Source organism: Pristiophorus japonicus, chromosome 20, assembly GCF_044704955.1.
Source record: "Pristiophorus japonicus isolate sPriJap1 chromosome 20, sPriJap1.hap1, whole genome shotgun sequence".
NCBI classification, from domain to species: Eukaryota; Metazoa; Chordata; class Chondrichthyes; family Pristiophoridae; genus Pristiophorus; species Pristiophorus japonicus.
Genome location: NC_091996.1, coordinates 63,364,957 through 63,384,594, shown reverse-complemented (window position 1 = coordinate 63,384,594; position 19,638 = coordinate 63,364,957). Strand labels below are relative to the sequence as shown.

The 19,638-nt window shown below is 47.5% G+C and overlaps 1 protein-coding gene across 2 annotated transcripts; it reads left to right on the top strand.

Moving 5' to 3' along the window:
- Positions 1-1,849: 1,849 nt before the first annotated feature.
- On the top strand, positions 1,850-19,222 carry LOC139232947 (ganglioside GM2 activator-like). Of its 2 annotated transcripts, XM_070863438.1 has the most exons (5): positions 1,850-1,955; positions 2,069-2,203; positions 5,262-5,423; positions 12,848-13,030; positions 18,766-19,222. In XM_070863438.1, the coding sequence occupies exons 2-5, from the start codon at positions 2,093-2,095 to the stop codon at positions 18,919-18,921; spliced, it is 612 nt and encodes a 203-aa protein (XP_070719539.1). In that variant the 5' UTR covers positions 1,850-1,955; positions 2,069-2,092; the 3' UTR covers positions 18,922-19,222. The 2 variants fall into 2 exon arrangements, with proteins under 2 accessions (XP_070719539.1, XP_070719540.1); XM_070863439.1 differs by having other exon boundaries at positions 1,854-2,203.
- Positions 19,223-19,638: the final 416 nt, after the last annotated feature.

Sequence of the window (19,638 nt, the reverse complement as noted above, 5' to 3'; positions counted from 1 at the left end):
AGGTGTCAAATATTTGTCTGATAACGCTTCATTACGTTAAAGATGCTATATAAATGCAAGTTGTTGTTGATATTGGACTCAAGAGAGTGTCTCGTGCAAATCCCCCAAATCTGGTAACTAAGAACCTAAAGGCTGAGTATCACTCTGGTAGCCGTCCTCTGCACAACTGTGACATCCTTCGCTATGTGCAAGCGCAACGGAGCTTTTTATAAAGTGAGTATAAAGTGCTCTTTGTTTATACTTAGTGGTTAGTCCCAGGCCTCTCTCAGGATCCATAACATTCATCGGGTACCTCTGCATGGCATAAACATGCCTGGAATATATAGGACTTTGTAATTAGGGGGATGAGGAGAGAGGTTAGGAGAATTGTCCTTTTACACAGAGCAGGGGATGCATAGCTGCAGGGTATATTTGAAGCAGAGAGCACTGCATTTTTAAGGGGAAATGAAGTGTATCTAAATATAAAAATGTATTTAAAAAGTGTATAAATATTTTACGCAGGGTTCTGAGGAAAGAGCAGGACAATTGGATACGTTTCAGGTTGCTCTGTGGGTGATGGGCTGAATGGACTCCTTCCGTGTTATAAGTGTCTTTGATCCCAAGCTCTGGAACTCCCTGCCTAAACCTCTCCGCTTCTTTACCTCTCTTCCCTCCTTCAAGACGCTTCTTAAAACATACCTCTTTGACCAAGCTTTTTGTCACCTGCGTTAATTTCTACTTATGCAGCTTGGTGTCAATTTTTTAAATCTCATAATACTCCTGTGAAGCGCCTTGGGATGTTTCACAACATTAAAGGCGCTATATAAATACAAGTTGTTGTTGTTGAAACAGCAATGGAAAAGAGGTGCAGAGAAAGATGCACAGAGATAGTGGAGCAAGGATTGGCCACTCTGGTTGGACGTATTCCTGGAGGTTTAGTCACGTGACCTCCCGCCTCCAATCGCCCCAATCAGCCAAACAGCCTTTTCCCCCCCTACACCCCCAACTCCAATATTTTTATAACTAATAAACAAAAGTGAAGAAAATTTTAAAAAACACAATTTTTTTTAATACTGCAATGATTTTTCTCCCGGGTTTCTCACAGCAGTGGACGGGAGATTAATCTTCATCTCTTGGGAACTCCGGGAGAGTTAGCGACACTTGTCAAGAGGCAGGGCAGAGAAAGAATGCTGGTTTTCATTGTCGTTCTCCTGTATTTCACACAGAATTGTAAAATCATAAAGTACAGAAGGAGGCCATTCGGCCCATCTCTGAAGAGCTGTATAATGAGTCCCATTCCCCTGCTCTTTCCCCATAACCCTGCAAATTTCTCCTTTTCAAGTATATATCCATTTGAAAGTTCTTATTGAATCTGCTTTCACCATCCTTTCAGGCAGTGCATTCCAGATCCCAACAACTCGTTGCGTTAAAAAAATTCTCATCTCGCCCTTTTGTCAATTACCTTAAATCTGTGTCTTCAGGTTACCGATCCTTCTGCCGCTGGAAACAGTTTTTCCATATCTACTCTATCAAAACCCTTCACAATTATCAACACCTCTATTAAATCTCCCCTTACTTCCTATGCTCTAAGGAGAACAACCCCAGCTTCTCCAGTCCCTTCTCTTAACTGAAGTGCCTCACCCTTGGTACCACTGTAGTAAATCTGCTTCGCACCCTCTCCAAGCCCTCGAGGTCCTTCCCAAAGTGTGGTGCCCAGAACAGGACACAAAACTCCAGCTGAGGCCAAACCAGTGTTTTGTGCACGTTTGGAGGAATGACCATCCTGCCCACAGAGGGCGAAAGAGTGTATTTCCACGAGGACTTTATACAGAAGCAGTACATCTTGCATCTCTCCCTGCAGTCCTTGTTTGTGGTCATTTGCAGCTGCTTCCTGATTTTGCCTGGTGATAATCTGGTGCATTACTCTGTTTTCACTGTTGGCGTATGCAGAGACCGGCTCACTCTCAATTAGTTCTGTGGGTATTTCCTCTGATTTGCTACGTTTACAGGGATATTGATGTAGCCAGGCCTTTTTCATTGTAGTGTTAGATTTCCTTCTTCACTGTCTGCATTTCCCCCCCCCCCACAGATCTTTAATACAGAGATCAGTGCGATGAAGGTCATTTTTGCATTTCTCGTTTGTTTGGGATGTGGCTCCACGTCTCAAGTGGATAAGGAGAAGACATTCCACATTCGGATGCTAAACGGCAAGAAGCTGCACTCGGTAGGACCTTTTATTTCTCTGTAGTCAGGGCAGTCAGCACTGTTTGAATCTAGAATGTTTACAGCACAGGAGGCCGCCATTCGGTCTGTCGAGCCCGTGCCGGCTCTCTGCAAGAGCATGTCAGCCAGTCCCACTCCCTCACCCTTTCCCTGTAGCCCTGCATTTTTTTTGTCCTTCAGATACTTATCCAATTCCCTTTTGAGAGCCACAATTGAATCTGCTTCCATCACCCTTTCAGGCTGTGAATTCCAGATCCTAACCACTCGCTGTGTAAAAAAATGTAGTAAAACATCGCAAAGCACTTGACAGGAGCGTTATAAAACAAAATTTGACTCCGAGCCACATGAGGAGAAATTAGGCCAGATGACCAAAAGCTTGGTCAAAGACAGAGGTTGTAAGAAGCATCTTAAAGGAGAGATAGTGAGGCGGAGAGGTTTAGGGAGGAAACTCCAGTGCTTAGGGCACAGGCAACAAAAGGCACAGCCACCAATGGTTGAGCGATTAAAATGTGATTTTGGATAATGTTGCGAGGGGCAGCATGTAGATGAGAAATAGAAGGGGGCTGAGGATAGATCTTTGGGGGACACCAGAGATAATGATGCGGGAGCGGGAAGAGAAGCCGTTGCAGGTGGCTACGATTAGATCGATAAGAGTTGTTTTTTTGTGGATGGGGTGATGATGGCAGATTTGAGGGAGAGGGACAGTACCTCAGGAGAGAGAACCGTTAACAATATCAGCTAACGTGGGAGCCAGAAAAGGAAGTTGGGTGGTGAGCAGTTTAGTGGGAATAGGGTCGAGGGAGCAGGATGTGGGTCTCATGGATAAGATGAGCGCGGAGCGGGCATGAGGGGAGATCGGAGAGAAACTGGAGAGAGATGCGAGTTCAGGGTTAGGGCAGGGGGGAAACCTCACAGGAAGTTTGGCCCGGTGGGTTAGGGGAAGGAAGGGAAGGGGCAGAGGCGGCCAAACAGATGGTCTCAATCCTGGAGACAAAGAAGTCCATGAGCTCCTCACACTTGTTGTCAGAGTTGAGGGCGGAGGAGACAGGGCAGAGGGGTTTAAGAAGATGGTTTGCAGTAGAGAAAAGAAGCCTGGGGTTATCTTTGCATTCCAGAATGATTCTGGAATAGTGGGCAGATTTGGCAGATGAGAGCAGGACCCAATAATGCTTTATGTGGTCCAGCCAGACCTGGCGGTGAATGGCTAAACCACCATATGTCCGCCACATCCGTTCAAGTCTGCGTCCCTTGGACTGAAGGGAATGAAGACGAGGGCCGTACCAGGGGGAATAGCTAGGATGAGAGAGAGTAAAGGTTTTAACAGGGACAAGGGCATCAAAGGGTGTGGTTGGCAGATCGGTAACTGCAGAAATGCCGTGGTGAATGGAGGGCCAAAGGCGGGACAGTTGGGATTTCGTAAGTGAGTTAGGAGAGTTTTTTTTCCGGGGGTGAACACTGAAGGTAGTAGGGTTGGTGTGGCCCGGGGCATGCAATGGGGATGTGGGTAGAGAGCGATACGAGGAAGTAGTCAGAGATGGCCTTATCTGTGATCGACACAATGCAAGTAGCAAGGCCATGTGAGATGGCAAGGTCCAGGATGTGGCTATGAATATGGGTTGGGAAGTTTACATGGTGGGAGAGATTAAGGGAAGGCTAGGAGGGCAGTGAACTCAAAGGAGAGAGAGCATGATGAATTGAGATGAAGGTTGAAATCGCCGAGGATTAGAAGTCACTCGGTTCAGAGGCTGAAGGAGGAAAGCAGCGAAGATATCTCTGAGAACATTTTATGGCCCTTGGGTGGATGGTAGAGAATGAGAATTTTAAATGAGGTGAGAGGAATGCAACAAGGTGAGATGCTCAAAGGAGGAGGAGATGCCAGAACATTAGGAGGACCGAGCAAGCTGTGATTGGCTGATGAGAGCCACACCGCCACCTCGACAGTCTGAGTGGGGCAAGTGGTGGAAGGTATTGCCAGGCAGGGAGGCTTTATTTAGGGGGAAGGTGTCATCATCTTCTGGGAGAGGGCTGCACTATTCATGGGGCAGTACTGTGGGAGTGCTCCATTGTCGGCAGAGCAGTACTGAGGGAGGGCTACACTGTCAGAGATGCCGTATTTTGGATAAGACGTGAAACCGAAGCCCCACCTGCACTTTCGGGTGGATGTAAAAGATCCCGTGGCACTATTTGGAAAGAGCAGTTGTCCTGGTCAATATGTATCCCTCAACCAACATCACAATTACTAGATAATCTGTTTTTAATCACACTGCTGTTTGTGGGAGCTTGCTGTGCACTTATTGGCATCTACATTTCCCTACATTACAACAGTTCTAAAAGTAATTCATTGGCTGTAAAGAGCCTTGGGACATCCTGAGTTTGTGAAAGGCGCTATAGCAATGTAAGTTCTTTGTCTCCGTGTGAGAAATGCATGGCCTTGGTGAGTGCTGTTAATGATCTTCTCTGAGGGTTGTAAATTTGTGGAATTCGCTGCCTCAGAGAGCTGTGGAAGCTGGGTCATTGAATAAATTTAAGACAGAGATAGACAGTTTCTTAACTAATATGGGGTTATGGGGAGTGGGCAGTGAAGTGGACCTGAGTCCATGATCGGATCAGCCATGATCGTATTAAATGGTGGAGCAGGCTCGAGGGGCCATATGGCCTACTCCTGCTCCTATTTCTTATGTTCTCATGATCTTTAACAGAAGGGTGTGAGAAGTGTAACGGGGACAGACATCCCATAACTTTGAGCTTTTGCAGTTGCCAGGGGCACAAAGGACTAGCAGACACTGTAATGGATGCCAACAAGCCAGTGACAGATTTTGCAGAAACTAAAGCATTATTCAGCAATTGAGACTCTGTTCCTTGAGCAGAAAAGCAACAGACTCCTGTTGCCAGCTGCGGCTCCAATATCAAGGTTCACCAAGGTACGGATCAAATGGAAATAGCGGTTCAGAGTACGTACGATTAAACCTGCCCTTTGACTCTCTGTGCGGTAAGCGAGTTCAAGGCCGGCATATGACCTGTTCACCTCTCACACACGTACACTCTTTCCTGTTTTTCAGATTCCGACTCGTGGCACCTTCTCCTGGTCCAATTGTGGGAGTGAGAAGGAACCTGCAGTCCTCAAGGCTCTTTCAATCCAACCCGATCCAATCAACATTCCTGGGGATCTTCAAGCCAGCGCTGCAGCTTCAACCACAGTTACCCTTGCAGCACCTTTAACGGTAAGACTCAGCCCGACACCTTACAACCAGTAGACTCAGTCCTACACCCTACAACCAGTAGACTCAGTCCTACACCCAACAACCAGTAGACTCAGCCCGACACCTTACAACCAGTAGACTCAGCCCGACACCTTACAACCAGTAGACTCAGTCCTACACCCTACAACCAGTAGACTCAGTCGTACACCCAACAACCAGTAGACTCAGCCCGACACCTTACAACCAGTAGACTCAGTCCTACACCCAACAACCAGTAGACTCAGCCCGACACCTTACAACCAGTAGACTCAGCCCGACACCTTACAACCAGTAGACTCAGCCCTACACCTTACAACCAGTAGACTCAGCCTGACACCCAACAACCAGTAGACTCAGCCCGACACCCAACAACCGTAGACTCAGCCCGACACCCAACAACCAGTAGACTCAGCCCTACACCCAACAACCAGTAGACTCAGTCCTACACCCTACAACCAGTAGACTCAGCCCTACACCCTACAACCAGTAGACTCAGTCCTACACCCTACAACCAGTAGACTCAGCCCTACACCCAACAACCAGTAGACTCAGTCCTACACCCTACAACCAGTAGACTCAGCCTGACACCTTACAACCAGTAGACTCAGCCCTACACCCAACAACCAGTAGACTCAGCCCTACACCCAACAACCAGTAGACTCAGCCCTACACCCTACAACCAATAGACTCAGCCCTACACCCTACAACCAGTAGACTCAGCCCTACACCCAACAACCAGTAGACTCCGTCCTACACCCAACAACCAGTAGACTCAGCCCTACACCCAACAACCAGTACACTCAGCCCGACACCTTACAACCAGTTGACTCAGCCCTACACCCAACAACCAGTAGACTCAGCCCGACACCTTACAACCAGTTGACTCAGTCCTACACCCTACAACCAGTAGACTCCGTCCTACACCTTGCAACCAGTAGACTCAGCCCTACACCCAACAACCAGTAGACTCAGCCCTACACCCAACAACCAGTAGACTCAGTCCTACACCTTACAACCAGTACACTCAGTCCTACACCCTACAACCAGTAGACTCAGTCCTACACCCTACAACCAGTAGACTCAGCCCGACACCCTACAACCAGTAGACTCAGCCCTACACCCTACAACCAGTAGACTCAGCCCTACACCCTACCACCAGTAGACTCCGTCCTACACCCAACAACCAGTAGACTCAGTCCTACACCCTACAACCAGTAGACTCAGTCCTACACCCTACAACCAGTAGACTCAGTCCTACACCCTACAACCAGTAGACTCAGTCCTACACCCTACAACCAGTAGACTCAGCCCTACACCCTACAACCAGTAGACTCAGCCCTACACCCTACAACCAGTAGACTCAGCCCTACACCCTACAACCAGTAGACTCAGCCCTACACCCTACAACCAGTAGACTCCGTCCTACACCCGACAACCAGGAGACTCAGCCCTACACCCTACAACCAGGAGTCTCATCCCTACACCCTACAACCAGTAGACTCAGCCCTACACCCGACAACGAGGAGACTCAGCCCTACACCCGACAACCAGTAGACTCCGTCCTACACCCTACAACCAGGAGTCTCAGCCCTACACCCTACAACCAGTAGACTCAGTCCTACACCCTACAACCAGTAGACTCCGTCCTACACCCTACAACTAGTAGACTCCGTCCTACACCCTACAACCAGTAGACTCAGCCCTACACCCTACAACCAGTAGACTCAGCCCTACACCCTACAACCAGTAGACTCCGTCCTACACCCTACAACCAGTAGACTCCGTCCCACCCCCGACAACCAGTAGACTCAGTCCTACACCCTACAACCAGTAGACTCAGTAGACTCAGTCCTACACCTTACAACCAGTAGACTCAGTAGACTCAGTCCTACACCCTACAACCAGTAGACTCAGTCCTACACCCTGCAACCAGTAGACTCAGTCCTACACCCTATAACAAGTAGACTCCGTCGTACACCCAACAACCAGTAGACTCAGTCCTACACCCTACAACCAGTAGACTCAGTCCTACACCCTACAACCAGTAGACTCAGTAGACTCAGTCCTACACCCTACAACCAGTAGACTCAGTCCTACACCTTACAACCAGTAGACTCAGTAGACTCAGTCCTACACCCTACAACCAGTAGACTCAGTCCTACACCATACAACCAGTAGACTCAGTAGACTCAGTCCTACACCTTACAACCAGTAGACTCAGTAGACTCAGTCCTACACCCTACAACCAGTAGACTCAGTCCTACACCCTGCAACCAGTAGACTCAGTCCTACACCCTATAACAAGTAGACTCCGTCGTACACCCAACAACCAGTAGACTCAGTCCTACACCCAACAACCAGTAGACTCAGTCCTACACCCTACAACCAGTAGACTCAGTCCTACACCCTACAACCAGTAGACTCAGCCCTACACCCTACAACCAGTAGACTCAGCCCTACACCCTACAACCAGTAGACTCAGCCCTACACCCTACAACCAGTAGACTCAGCCCTACACCCTACAACCAGTAGACTCCGTCCTACACCCGACAACCAGGAGACTCAGCCCTACACCCTACAACCAGGAGTCTCATCCCTACACCCTACAACCAGTAGACTCAGCCCTACACCCGACAACGAGGAGACTCAGCCCTACACCCGACAACCAGTAGACTCCGTCCTACACCCTACAACCAGGAGTCTCAGCCCTACACCCTACAACCAGTAGACTCAGTCCTACACCCTACAACCAGTAGACTCCGTCCTACACCCTACAACTAGTAGACTCCGTCCTACACCCTACAACCAGTAGACTCAGCCCTACACCCTACAACCAGTAGACTCAGCCCTACACCCTGCAACCAATAGACTCAGTCCTACACCCTACAACCAGTAGACTCAGTCCTACACCCTACAACCAGTAGACTCAGTCCTACACCCTACAACCAGTAGACTCAGTCCTACACCCTACAACCAGTAGACTCAGTCCTACACCCTACAACCAGTAGACTCAGTCCTACACCCTACAACCAGTAGACTCAGTCCTACACCCTGCAACCAGTAGACTCAGTCCTACACCCTATAACAAGTAGACTCCGTCGTACACCCAACAACCAGTAGACTCAGTCCTACACCCTACAACCAGTAGACTCAGTCCTACACCCTACAACCAGTAGACTCAGTAGACTCAGTCCTACACCTTACAACCAGTAGACTCAGTAGACTCAGTCCTACACCCTACAACCAGTAGACTCAGTCCTACACCCTGCAACCAGTAGACTCAGTCCTACACCCTATAATAAGTAGACTCCGTCGTACACCCTACAACCAGTAGACTCCGTCGTACACCCTACAACCAGTAGACTCAGTCCGACACCCTACAACCAGTAGACCTAGCCCTACACCTTACAACCAGTAGACTCAGCCATACACCCTACAACCATTCGACTCAGCTCTACACCCTACAACCAGTAGACCTAGCCCTACACCCTGTAACCAGTAGACTCAGTCCGACACCCTACAACCAGTAGACCTAGCCCTACACCTTACAACCAGTAGACTCAGCCATACACCCTACAACCATTCGACTCAGCTCTACACCCTACAACCAGTAGACCTAGCCCTACACCCTACAACCAGTAGACTCAGTCCTACACCCTACAACCAGTAAACTCAGTCCTACACCCTACAACCAGTAGACTCAGCCCTACACCCTACAACCAGTAGACTCAGTCCTACACCCTGCAACCAGTAGACTCCGTCGTACACCCAACAACCAGTAGACTCAGTCCTACACCCTACAACCAGTAGACTCAGTCCTACACCCTACAACCAGTAGACTCAGTAGACTCAGTCCTACACCTTACAACCAGTAGACTCAGTAGACTCAGTCCTACACCCTACAACCAGTAGACTCAGTCCTACACCCTGCAACCAGTAGACTCAGTCCTACACCCTATAACAAGTAGACTCCGTCGTACACCCTACAACCAGTAGACTCCGTCGTACACCCTACAACCAGTAGACTCAGTCCGACACCCTACAACCAGTAGACCTAGCCCTACACCTTACAACCAGTAGACTCAGCCATACACCCTACAACCATTCGACTCAGCTCTACACCCTACAACCAGTAGACCTAGCCCTACACCCTGTAACCAGTAGACTCAGTCCTACACCCTACAACCAGTAAACTCAGTCCTACACCCTACAACCAGTAGACTCAGCCCTACACCCTACAACCAGTAGACTCAGTCCTACACCCTACAACCAGTAGACTCAGTCCTACACCCTGCAACCAGTAGACTCAGTCCTACACCCTACAACCAGTAGACTCAGCCCTACACCCTACAACCAGTAGACTCAGTCCTACACCCTACAACCAGTAGACTCAGTCCTACACCCTGCAACCAGTAGACTCAGTCCTACACCCTACAACCAGTAGACTCAGTCCTACACCCTACAACCAGTAGACTCAGTCCTACACTCTACAACCAGTCGACTCAGTCCTACACCCTACAACCAGTAGACTCAGTCCGACACCCTACAACCAGTAGACTCAGTCCTACACCCTACAACCAGGAGACTCAGTCCTACACCCTACAACCAGTAGACTCAGTCCTACACCCTACAACCAGTAGACTCAGTCCTACACCCTACAACCAGTAGACTCAGTCCTACACCCTGCAACCAGTAGACTCAGTCCTACACCCTACAACCAGTAGACTCAGTCCTACACCCTACAACCAGTAGACTCCGTCCTACACCCTACAACCAGTAGACTCAGCCCTACACCCTGCAACCAGTAGAATCCGACCTAACAACCAGTGGTGATATATGTCCAACTCAGGATGATGTGTGACTTGGAGGGGAACCTGGAAGTGATGGTGTTCCAATGCACTTGCCGCCCATGTCCTTCCATGTGATGGAGCTCGTGGGTTTGGGAGCTGCTGCCAAAGAAGCCTTGACGAGTTGCTTGCAGTGCTTCCTTTTGATAGGACACACTGCAGCCATGGTACACTGCTGGTGGAGGGAGTGGATGGGCTGTCGATCAAGCAGTTTGATTTGTCCTGGATGGTGTTGAGCTTCTTGAGTATTGGAGCTGCTCCAACTCAGGCAAGCGGAGAGTATTACATCACACTCCAGATTTGCGCTTTGTAGGTGGTAGAGGCTTTGGAGAGTCGGGAGATGAGCCACTCACCGCAGAATACATAGGAAATAGGTGCAGGAGTAGGTCATTTGAGTCTGCACCACCATTCAATATGATCATGGCTGATCATGCAACTTCAGTACCCCATTCCTGCTTTCTCTCCATACCCCTTGATCACTTTAGCCGTAAGGGCCACATCTAACTTTTGAATATATCTAACGAACTGGCCTCAACAACTTTCTGTGGGAGAGAATTCCACAGGTTCACAATTCTGAGTGAAGAAGTTTCTCCTCATTTCAGTCCTAAATGGCTTACCCCTTATCCTTAGACTGTGACCCGGGTTCTGGACTTCCCCAACATCGGGACCATTCTTCCTGCATCTAACCTTTCCAATCCCGTCAGAATTTTATATGTTTCTATGAAATCCCCTCTCATTCTTCTAAATTCCAGTGAATGTAAGCCATTCAATCCAGTCTTTCTTCATATGTCAGTCCTGCCATCCCGGGAATCAGTCTGGTGAACTTTTGCTGCACTCCCTCAATAGCAAGAATGTCCTTCCTCAGATTAGGAGACCAAAACTGTACACAATACTCCAGGTGTGGCCTCACCAAGGCCCTGTACAACTGCAGTAAGACCTCCCTGCTTCTATACTCAAATCCTCTTGCTATGAAGGCCAACATGCCATTTGCCTTCTTCACCGCCTGCTGTACCTGCATGCCAACTTTCAATGACTGATGTACCATGACACCCAGGTCTCGTTGCACCTCCCCTTTTCCTAATCTGTCACCATTCAGATAATATCCTGCCTTCCTGTTTTTGCCACCAAAGTGGATAATCTCACATTTATCTATATTATACTGCATCTGCCATGCATTTGTCCACTCACCTAACCTATCCAAGTCACTCTGCAGCCTCTTAGCATCCTTCTCACAGCTCACACTGCCACACTGTCACCCTGCTCCCCAGCCTCTGACCTGTTCTTGTACCCACGGTATTTATGTGGTCTGGTCAGTAGTGACTGCCTGGATGTTGATGGTGAGGGATTTGCTGATGGTGATGCCATTGAATGTCAAGGGGAAGTGGTTAGAGATTCTCTCTCGTAAAGACCCAGTGATGAAGTTCTGTTTCATTATCAGTTCAGCATCCTTGTTCTGACTCTGCCCCTGCCTCAAGTTATCTGCTGCTGAAACCCTCATCCATGCCTTTGGTACCTCCAGACTCGACTATTCCTATACTCTCTTGTCCAGCCTCACACCTGCCACCGTCTGTGAACTTGAGCTCATCCAAACCTTTGCTGTCTGTCTGTTTCCTAACTCGTACCAAGTCCCGTTCACCCATCACCCCATTGGCTCCTGTTAGGGTTAACTTCAAAACACCACACGGAGTCCGTTAGCCTTAAAGTAAATGCAGTTTTTATTAATAAAAGATACAAGCTGACAGGGGAGCTATCCTTGAAGGAATGCTCAAAGAAACTGCCAGAGACATCTTATTTTATACAGTTTTAGATTATAGCATTATGTAATTATGCAAGTTACAATTAATACGTGCTGATTGATTGGTAGGATGCTTCCTCCAATCTGGCTTCTATATGCCTTAATTGGTCATTCCGGGATACATGCTGTTATAATTCTTTTTATTTAACTCATATCTTGTTATACAATTCAAATTCTATGTTATCTGTGTCTGGCTGGCTCCCAAGGCCTTTGGTCTATGAATTGGAACATCTGCTCCTCTGTGGCAGGCATCCCACACATGCTTCCCACAGTCTGAAAAACAGGCTGTGGGATCCATTTTAAAAACCTGTTAACTCCATTTTAAAACATCCCAATTATTATTATTAATTGTAATTCCGATTTGTAATCTGCCCTTTCAGCTCCCAGTTAAGCAACGCCTCGATTTTAAAATTCAAATCCCTCCATAGCCACATCCCTATCCCTGTAACCTCCTCCAGCCCCACAACCCGCCGAGATATCTGCGCTCCTCCAATTCTGGCCTCTTGTGCATCCCTTCGCTCCACCATTGCCAGCCGTGCCTTCAGCTGCACAGGCTCTTAGCCCTGGAATTTCTTCCCTAAATTTCTCCACCCTCTCTCTCTTCCTTTTAAGACGTTCCTTAAAACCTACCTATTGACCAACCTGTCCTAATATCTCCTTATATGGCTCGGTGTCACATTTTGTCTGATTACGCTCCTGTGAAGCCCTTTAGGACATTTTACTATGTTAAAGACACCGTATAAATGCAAGTTGTTGTTTGACAGGTTAATATGACACTGGATAAGGAAGTTGCTGGACTTTGGGTGAATATTCCGTGTGTTGATGAAATCGGAAGTTGCACTTACAACGATGTCTGTCAGCTGCTGGACGATGTGATCCCACCTGGACAAAACTGCCCGGAACCATTGTTTACGTATGGACTCCCGTGTCACTGTCCTTTCAAAGCGGTAAGATGTTCTTCAGTCTACAACATGCAAAGTAACAGCGCACGGCATAATATAAATCCCAGGATCAGCTGTACACGTACAGGAACTGCAATCATTTATACGGATGCTGTTGCTACATTTTCTGAGAGATTAGGAAAATGAATCCCCGATTTCACCATCGCCTAATTCGTGCTTTCAAACACGAGCTGTGCAGTGTCAGGTGGGAATGGATTTTACCAAGTGTGCACTGTACATGTCCGGGAGCTGAGACACCCATAAGCGGGTAGATAAACCACGGGGCGGATGGGGCTGCAGCAGGCCCACCAAAGAACATAGACCCACCAAATAAATGTAGAAAAAAATATATAAGGCCTCCCAAATAAGTCGAATAGAATAGACAATAAGAGAGGAAAAACAAGACCGAGGAAAATATTGTTTATTGGACTAACGTGTATATATTTCTGCAGAGACAAGATCTTTACTATTTAACTGTGTTATTATTTAACTGTGTTGTTCTAATATGTTAATATATTGTAGTACAAGTCCACCGTTCTGTGCTCCAAGAGTGAAAAATCAAATTCGGTCAACGATGGGCCAAATCCGACTGAATGCCCTTTCACTTCTGTATATTGAACATGACTTGTTGGCTACTATTGAAATGGGAGACATCATTGAGAAATTTGCTTATAGGAAATCTTGCAATGTTATTTTGTAAAGTATCTACAGGATATATACTTGCTTATACAGGTACAGGCTAGATTCACTTGTTTATACCTATATACAGAAGTATCTATATACACTAATGTACCTATATACAGAACAGAATATGTACTAGTCTGTTTTATTTCACGTTATTGAGAGAAATTTGCATATATGTATAGGAATCTAATATTGCAATGTTACCAGAACCAAAATATATACCTACCTGATGCAGAATATATGCTTTCATTGTTGAATATACTGGCCTATGTTTACATACTCAGAATCAGAATCATATACGTGATGTAATGAACATGAACAAACATAACTATCGGCCCATTTGGATCAGTTTGCCCCAGGCCTATCAGGTCCTGCCCATGAGCTACTCAGTATTGGATGGGAGTGAATTGCTCCCTTTAACTCTGTGCAGTGTACATATACAGGAGCTGGCACTGAGATATGCAAGCTCTACGGAACTGGATGGGAGTGAATGTTTGCCTTTTACCGAGTGCTGTACATGGCCAGGAGCTGACTTTACCACACGCACACACACAGTACCAGATGGGAGCACGTCTTTCCCATTTACTCAGTATGTACTGTGCAGGAGCTGATAGTTTTTATTTTGTGGGTAAAACTCCCTCTTTTTCAAGGTATTTGCACCCCCTCCCGGTACAGGGTCTCTCTGTACCAGCCCCAGTCTCTGTCCTGCTTCCAGGCCTCCACAGCACTGCTCTGAAAGTGACAACTAAGAGCAGAACAAGACCGGCCTGTAGTGACTCCTCTCTCCCATCGGTCTCCCCTTGCCATGAGGAAGAGACCAGGCCTGCAGCTCCTCACAGCGGCGGAGCCGGGATCAGGAGCTAGCTCAATGCTGAGGTTGGTGGTGGCCATGAACCACCTCTGTGGAGTAGAGCCGGTGTGTGTAGTGAAGGAGACACGAGGAACCAGATCCAGCTCGCTGCCCAAGTTCACCCGTATCCGCCTGGCCCACACATCAAGATAAGGTTACTCAGCCCATCTGCTTCCATGCACCATCTACGATCTACTTTGGGATGGCCGGTGTCTCGCGTGCTTAATCTCCTGAGGGTGAATTCTGCAGAATTACTCCCCGAGTCCCAAGGCTAGTCAAACAAATCCGGCGTTTACAGATGGCTAAATTTTCAACTTGCCGGCCAGGCGTGAAGCTCTCATTACAGATCAGCCACTCGTCATAGAACCTGACCAGTTCTTATTTCTGTTGAAATCCACAGAAATGAAATACCAGGCCGTTTCTCACAGATGGTTTTAAGCACGGGCGACAAGTTGAAAATCTATCTCTGAACGTTTCCTCAAGAAACACAAGTCCTAAAGGTGGAAGCCCTCAATAATGAGCAGGTTAAGAATTGCTCTGGTCACTCTGTGCAGCAATATCCTAAATCTGTTCACTCTTGTAATACATATTTTGGGGCCGAAATTGCCCCCCCGACTAATAGTCGGCGCACTTACCGTTCTTTAATATCTTTCTCCGTCCCAATCCATGGACCTGAGAATCGAGCGATTTTTTTGGGGGGGTATTTTTTTTCCAGTCGGGGCGGAAGCTGCCGTCACAATGGGTCGGCTGTTGCTCCGAGTCATCAGCATATGACGTGGACACGCCACATCGCATTGGCGTGTCACAATGTTCCTCCCCTTCAGTTAAAGACGAAGGCCATTGCCAGCTCTGCATGTAGTTTAATTAGGCCCACTGGGCCGCCAGGGAGGGTTTCGGCCTGGCCAGCGGCCCAGCACCCAAGAGGGGGTGCCGGGCTGCCTGTTAGCGGCTTGGCCGAACTTGTAGCCACCATTGTAGGGCCGACCTCAGAGTCGGCCAATAAATAAAATAAGATGGAGGCGCCGGCAACACACCCTCCCCTTTAAGGGCAGTCACACCGCCCAGACACACAGCTTCCTGCTGGGGAAAGCTGTCCGTAGCACCAACCGGTGGCCACTCCGCTCCCACGGGGCAATTTACCGTGGTGGGGGGGAGGGGATCGCCGATGATCGTGGGGAGGTCGGCGCGTGCCCAACGGGGTGGGAACACAGGCGGCGCAGTGATGATCACCGTCGGTAAAATCAGGTAGGGCAATTTATTAAATATTGCTGGAATAGGCAGAGAGTCCTTACCTACCCGTGGCCACCACTTTGAGGTGATCACGGCAAAGAAAGGGGCAATTTTGGCCCCTTAATGTTTCACTAAGTGTATCAAAGAGAGGAAATCTTCACAAAAGCATTTCGAAGGTCACCACAATTGGCAACCCGAGCATTTACAGAATCACAGACCGCACACTGCCCATTGTGCCTTTGCTGGCTCTGTATCTCCTGTAATCCCATATCCTGCCCATCCTCCATACTCTCCCATGTTTTTCTGTGTGTGTTCAGATAATTTTCTCTTGTGTGCCATGATTGAGTCAGCTTCACCAGAATTCGTACCCCCTGGGACTTTTGCCAGACCAGAGGCAGGTACAGTTGGGTCTCACTAGGACTCTTGAATACTGAGTACCCACCCCAGTGAATGAGCCCCAGCCTGGATTAGATCCACAGAGTAAGATTCTACTCTATCTTGCATGTTATCCTCATTAAAAATCAATTTTCCATTCCATTAACAGTGTAACAGTGGCCAGGATTTTGTCTGATGCCTTTGTATTGCTAGAAAGGCTCAGCTCACATTCCCCCTTTCTAGGCCCTCCGTCCTGATGCCCACAGGCTCTTTCCAGCTTCATTTTCATATAAAACCTGAAAATGTGACAGAGTCGCAAATGCAACAAGACAGAGCTGCACCCACAGTATGGTGTTGACTCTTTGAGTGAAACACCCACTTTTCTGTAGGTCTAAAAGTGACTTGGAGGGTGGAATAATAAAAGAAGATTCTCTCGGAGACCATCTCTCTCTCCGGGAGGATGCAGTCAATGGGCTGAAATGTAATGATGGGGAGCTACTCTTTGTTTGCAGATACACAACTGGATGATGTAAGCTGTGTTACATTATCATATCTCCATCATATCACTCCGGGTCGAGCTAATTACGATGAGAAAGGTGACAGAATACAGGCACATTGTCGGGAAGTCATAGGGTATGTTGTTGGGGGTTGATGGAAACAGATCAAGAAAGACCATGACTTGATGTTGTGATGGGATGGGCAGGTATAACATGGGATAGTCCAACCATCGAGGGACCAGAAAGTAAAGTCCGCAACCTTCAGACTGAAAAGGTACATAGAGAGTTAGATAGATCCCTTGGGACACACTGTCATTCAGTGCTATCAAAACCATCATTCTGTTAACTGATTAACACCGTTGTGAAGATAGCAGTCAAAAGAATTTCATATAAATGCTGTTACAAATACTGCACAGCATGATGGTAACTGAAATGCATCTAACACCTGCTGATGGAGAAAGTCATAGCTGAGTTCAGACCATCTTGTTTCATGAATGTTTAGTCTGGAACTTTTGAAACAGGGTAAAATGTAAATTTAAGCTCTTTAATGGCTCAGCTAGTCAAATCTGTGAGTAGCTGAGACATACCGCAGGGATCAGTGCTGGGACCCCAACTATTTACAATCTATATTAACGACTTGGAAGAAGGGACTGAGTGTAACGTAGCCAAGTTTGCTGACAATACAAAGATGGGAGGAAGGGTAATGTGTGAGGACATAAAGAGGCTGCAGGAGGAGATAGACAGGCTAAGTGAGTGGGCAAGAATTTGACAGATGGAGTATAATGTTGGAAAGTGTGAAGTCATGCACTTGGGCAGAAAAAACCAAAGAGCAAGTTATTATTTAAATGGAGAAAGATTGCAAAGTGCTGCAGTACAGCGGGACCTGGGGGTACTTGTGCATGAAATACAAAAGGATAGTATGCAGGTACAGCAAGTGATCAGGAAGGCCAATGGAATCTTGGGTTTATTGCAAAGGGGATGGAGTATAAAAGCCGGGAAGTCTTGTTACAGCTGTACAGGGTATTGGTGAGGCCACACCTGGAATACTGCGTGCAGTTTTGGTTTCCATATTTACGAAAGGATATACTTGCTGTGGACGCAGTTCAGAGAAGGTTCACTAGGTTGATCCTGGGGATGAGGGGGTTGACTTATGAGGAAAGGTTGAGCCTCTACTCATTGGAATTCAGATGAATGAGAGTGATCTTATAGAAACATATAAGATTATGAGGGGGCTTGACAAGGTGGATGCAGAGAGGATGTTTCCACTGGTGGGGAAGACTAGAACTAGAGGGCATGATCTTAGAATAAGGGATCACCCATTTAGAACGGAGACGAGGAGAAATTTCTTTGAGGGTTGTGAATCTGTGGAATTCGCTGCCTCAGAGCAGTGGCAGCTGGGACATTAAATAAATTTAAGACAGAAATAGACAGTTTCTTAAAAGATAAGGGGTTATGGGGAGTGGGCAGGGAAGTGGAGCTGAGTCCATTATCAGATCAGCCTTGATCTTATTGAATGACAGAGCAGACTCGAGGGGCCTTATGGCCTACTCCTGCTCCTATTTCTTATGTTCTTATACAGACCAGGAAGGTCATGAGCTAGTTTGTGTCGAGTTAGTTTTATTTTATCCAGGCCAGAGGTTTGGATAGCACGATTCGTCTCAATGCCCTGGATTAGGAAAAATCAGCAAGTGTCAGGAATACTGATCGTTATCCTTGAATCTTCACTGGTGAGGGTGTGAGAACATCGGATAAGGACAGAATTGGGACTCTGCTGTGCTGCACCCCATGGTTCTATAGCCGGCCGATACTTATCGTCCAGGTTTTCACATGAAAAATGGGCACTTGGATGAGGTACTAACGGGTAACCAAGCGCATGGAACCACACCACAGCAAGGAGTCGATGCTTTCAGGTGGGGAGGGGAGACAGTTGGCAGAAAGAAGAGGAAGGGGGGAAAAAAAAATGCAAATTTAATGAGGAAGCCAGTGTGAGTAGAAAGGCCGTCATTAAATCACTGCAAATGAAAGCCTGTGGCTTCAATTACATGGACAAACATTTTCTGCTTAAATGCCTGTCTCGTAACACTGCTCTCTTTCTTGGTATCTAGGGGGAGTACTCTCTGCCAAACACTGATTTCCAAATCCCGACTATCTACCTCCCCTATTGGATGACCACCGGGAACTACAAGGCAACGGGAGTCCTGACCAGCAACGAGCAGGAGCTGGCTTGTCTCAAAGTCTCCTTCTCTTTGAAGCCACAGTGATCAGATCCAACCGATCCCCTTTCCAGAAGCTGCTGCTTCTCGGGGGCGCAGGACGGGAAATCATCAACATTGCTTTTAACCTCCACCCACCTAAGTTATGCCGACTTCAGTGCTGCCTGTCTCATGTTTGTTTTCCTTCTCTCTAATATTATCAGCTGTTCTGCAGCAGTGAAAGCATTGTTTCAGTTCTAAATTGAATTGGGCATGTCTCCAGCAATATGACCCTTCCGTCCCCATGAAGCAGAACTACAGTATTTGCCTTTGCTTGTCTGAATCTGGATCCCGATTAGGGATCTCCTGACTAATGGTCACCTCTGAAAGGCTCGTCATATAAGAACATAAGAAATAGGAGCAGGAGTAGGCCATTTGGCCCCTCGAGCCTGCCCTGCCATTCAATAAGATCATGGCTGATCTGATCATGGACTCGGCTCCACTTCCCTGCCCGCTCCCCATAACCCTTTATTCCCTTATCGCTCAAAAATCTTGTCTATCTCCGCCTTAAATATATTCAATAACCCAGCCTCCACAGCTCTCTGGGGCAGAGAATTCCATAGATTTACAACCCTCAAAGAAGAAATTTCTCCTCATCTCAGTTTTAAATGGGCGGCCTCTTATTCTGAGACTATGCCCCCTAGTCCATGATCAGATCAGCCATGATCTTATTGAATGGCGGAGCAGGCTCAAGGGGCCAAAATGGCCTACTCCTGCTCCTGTTCC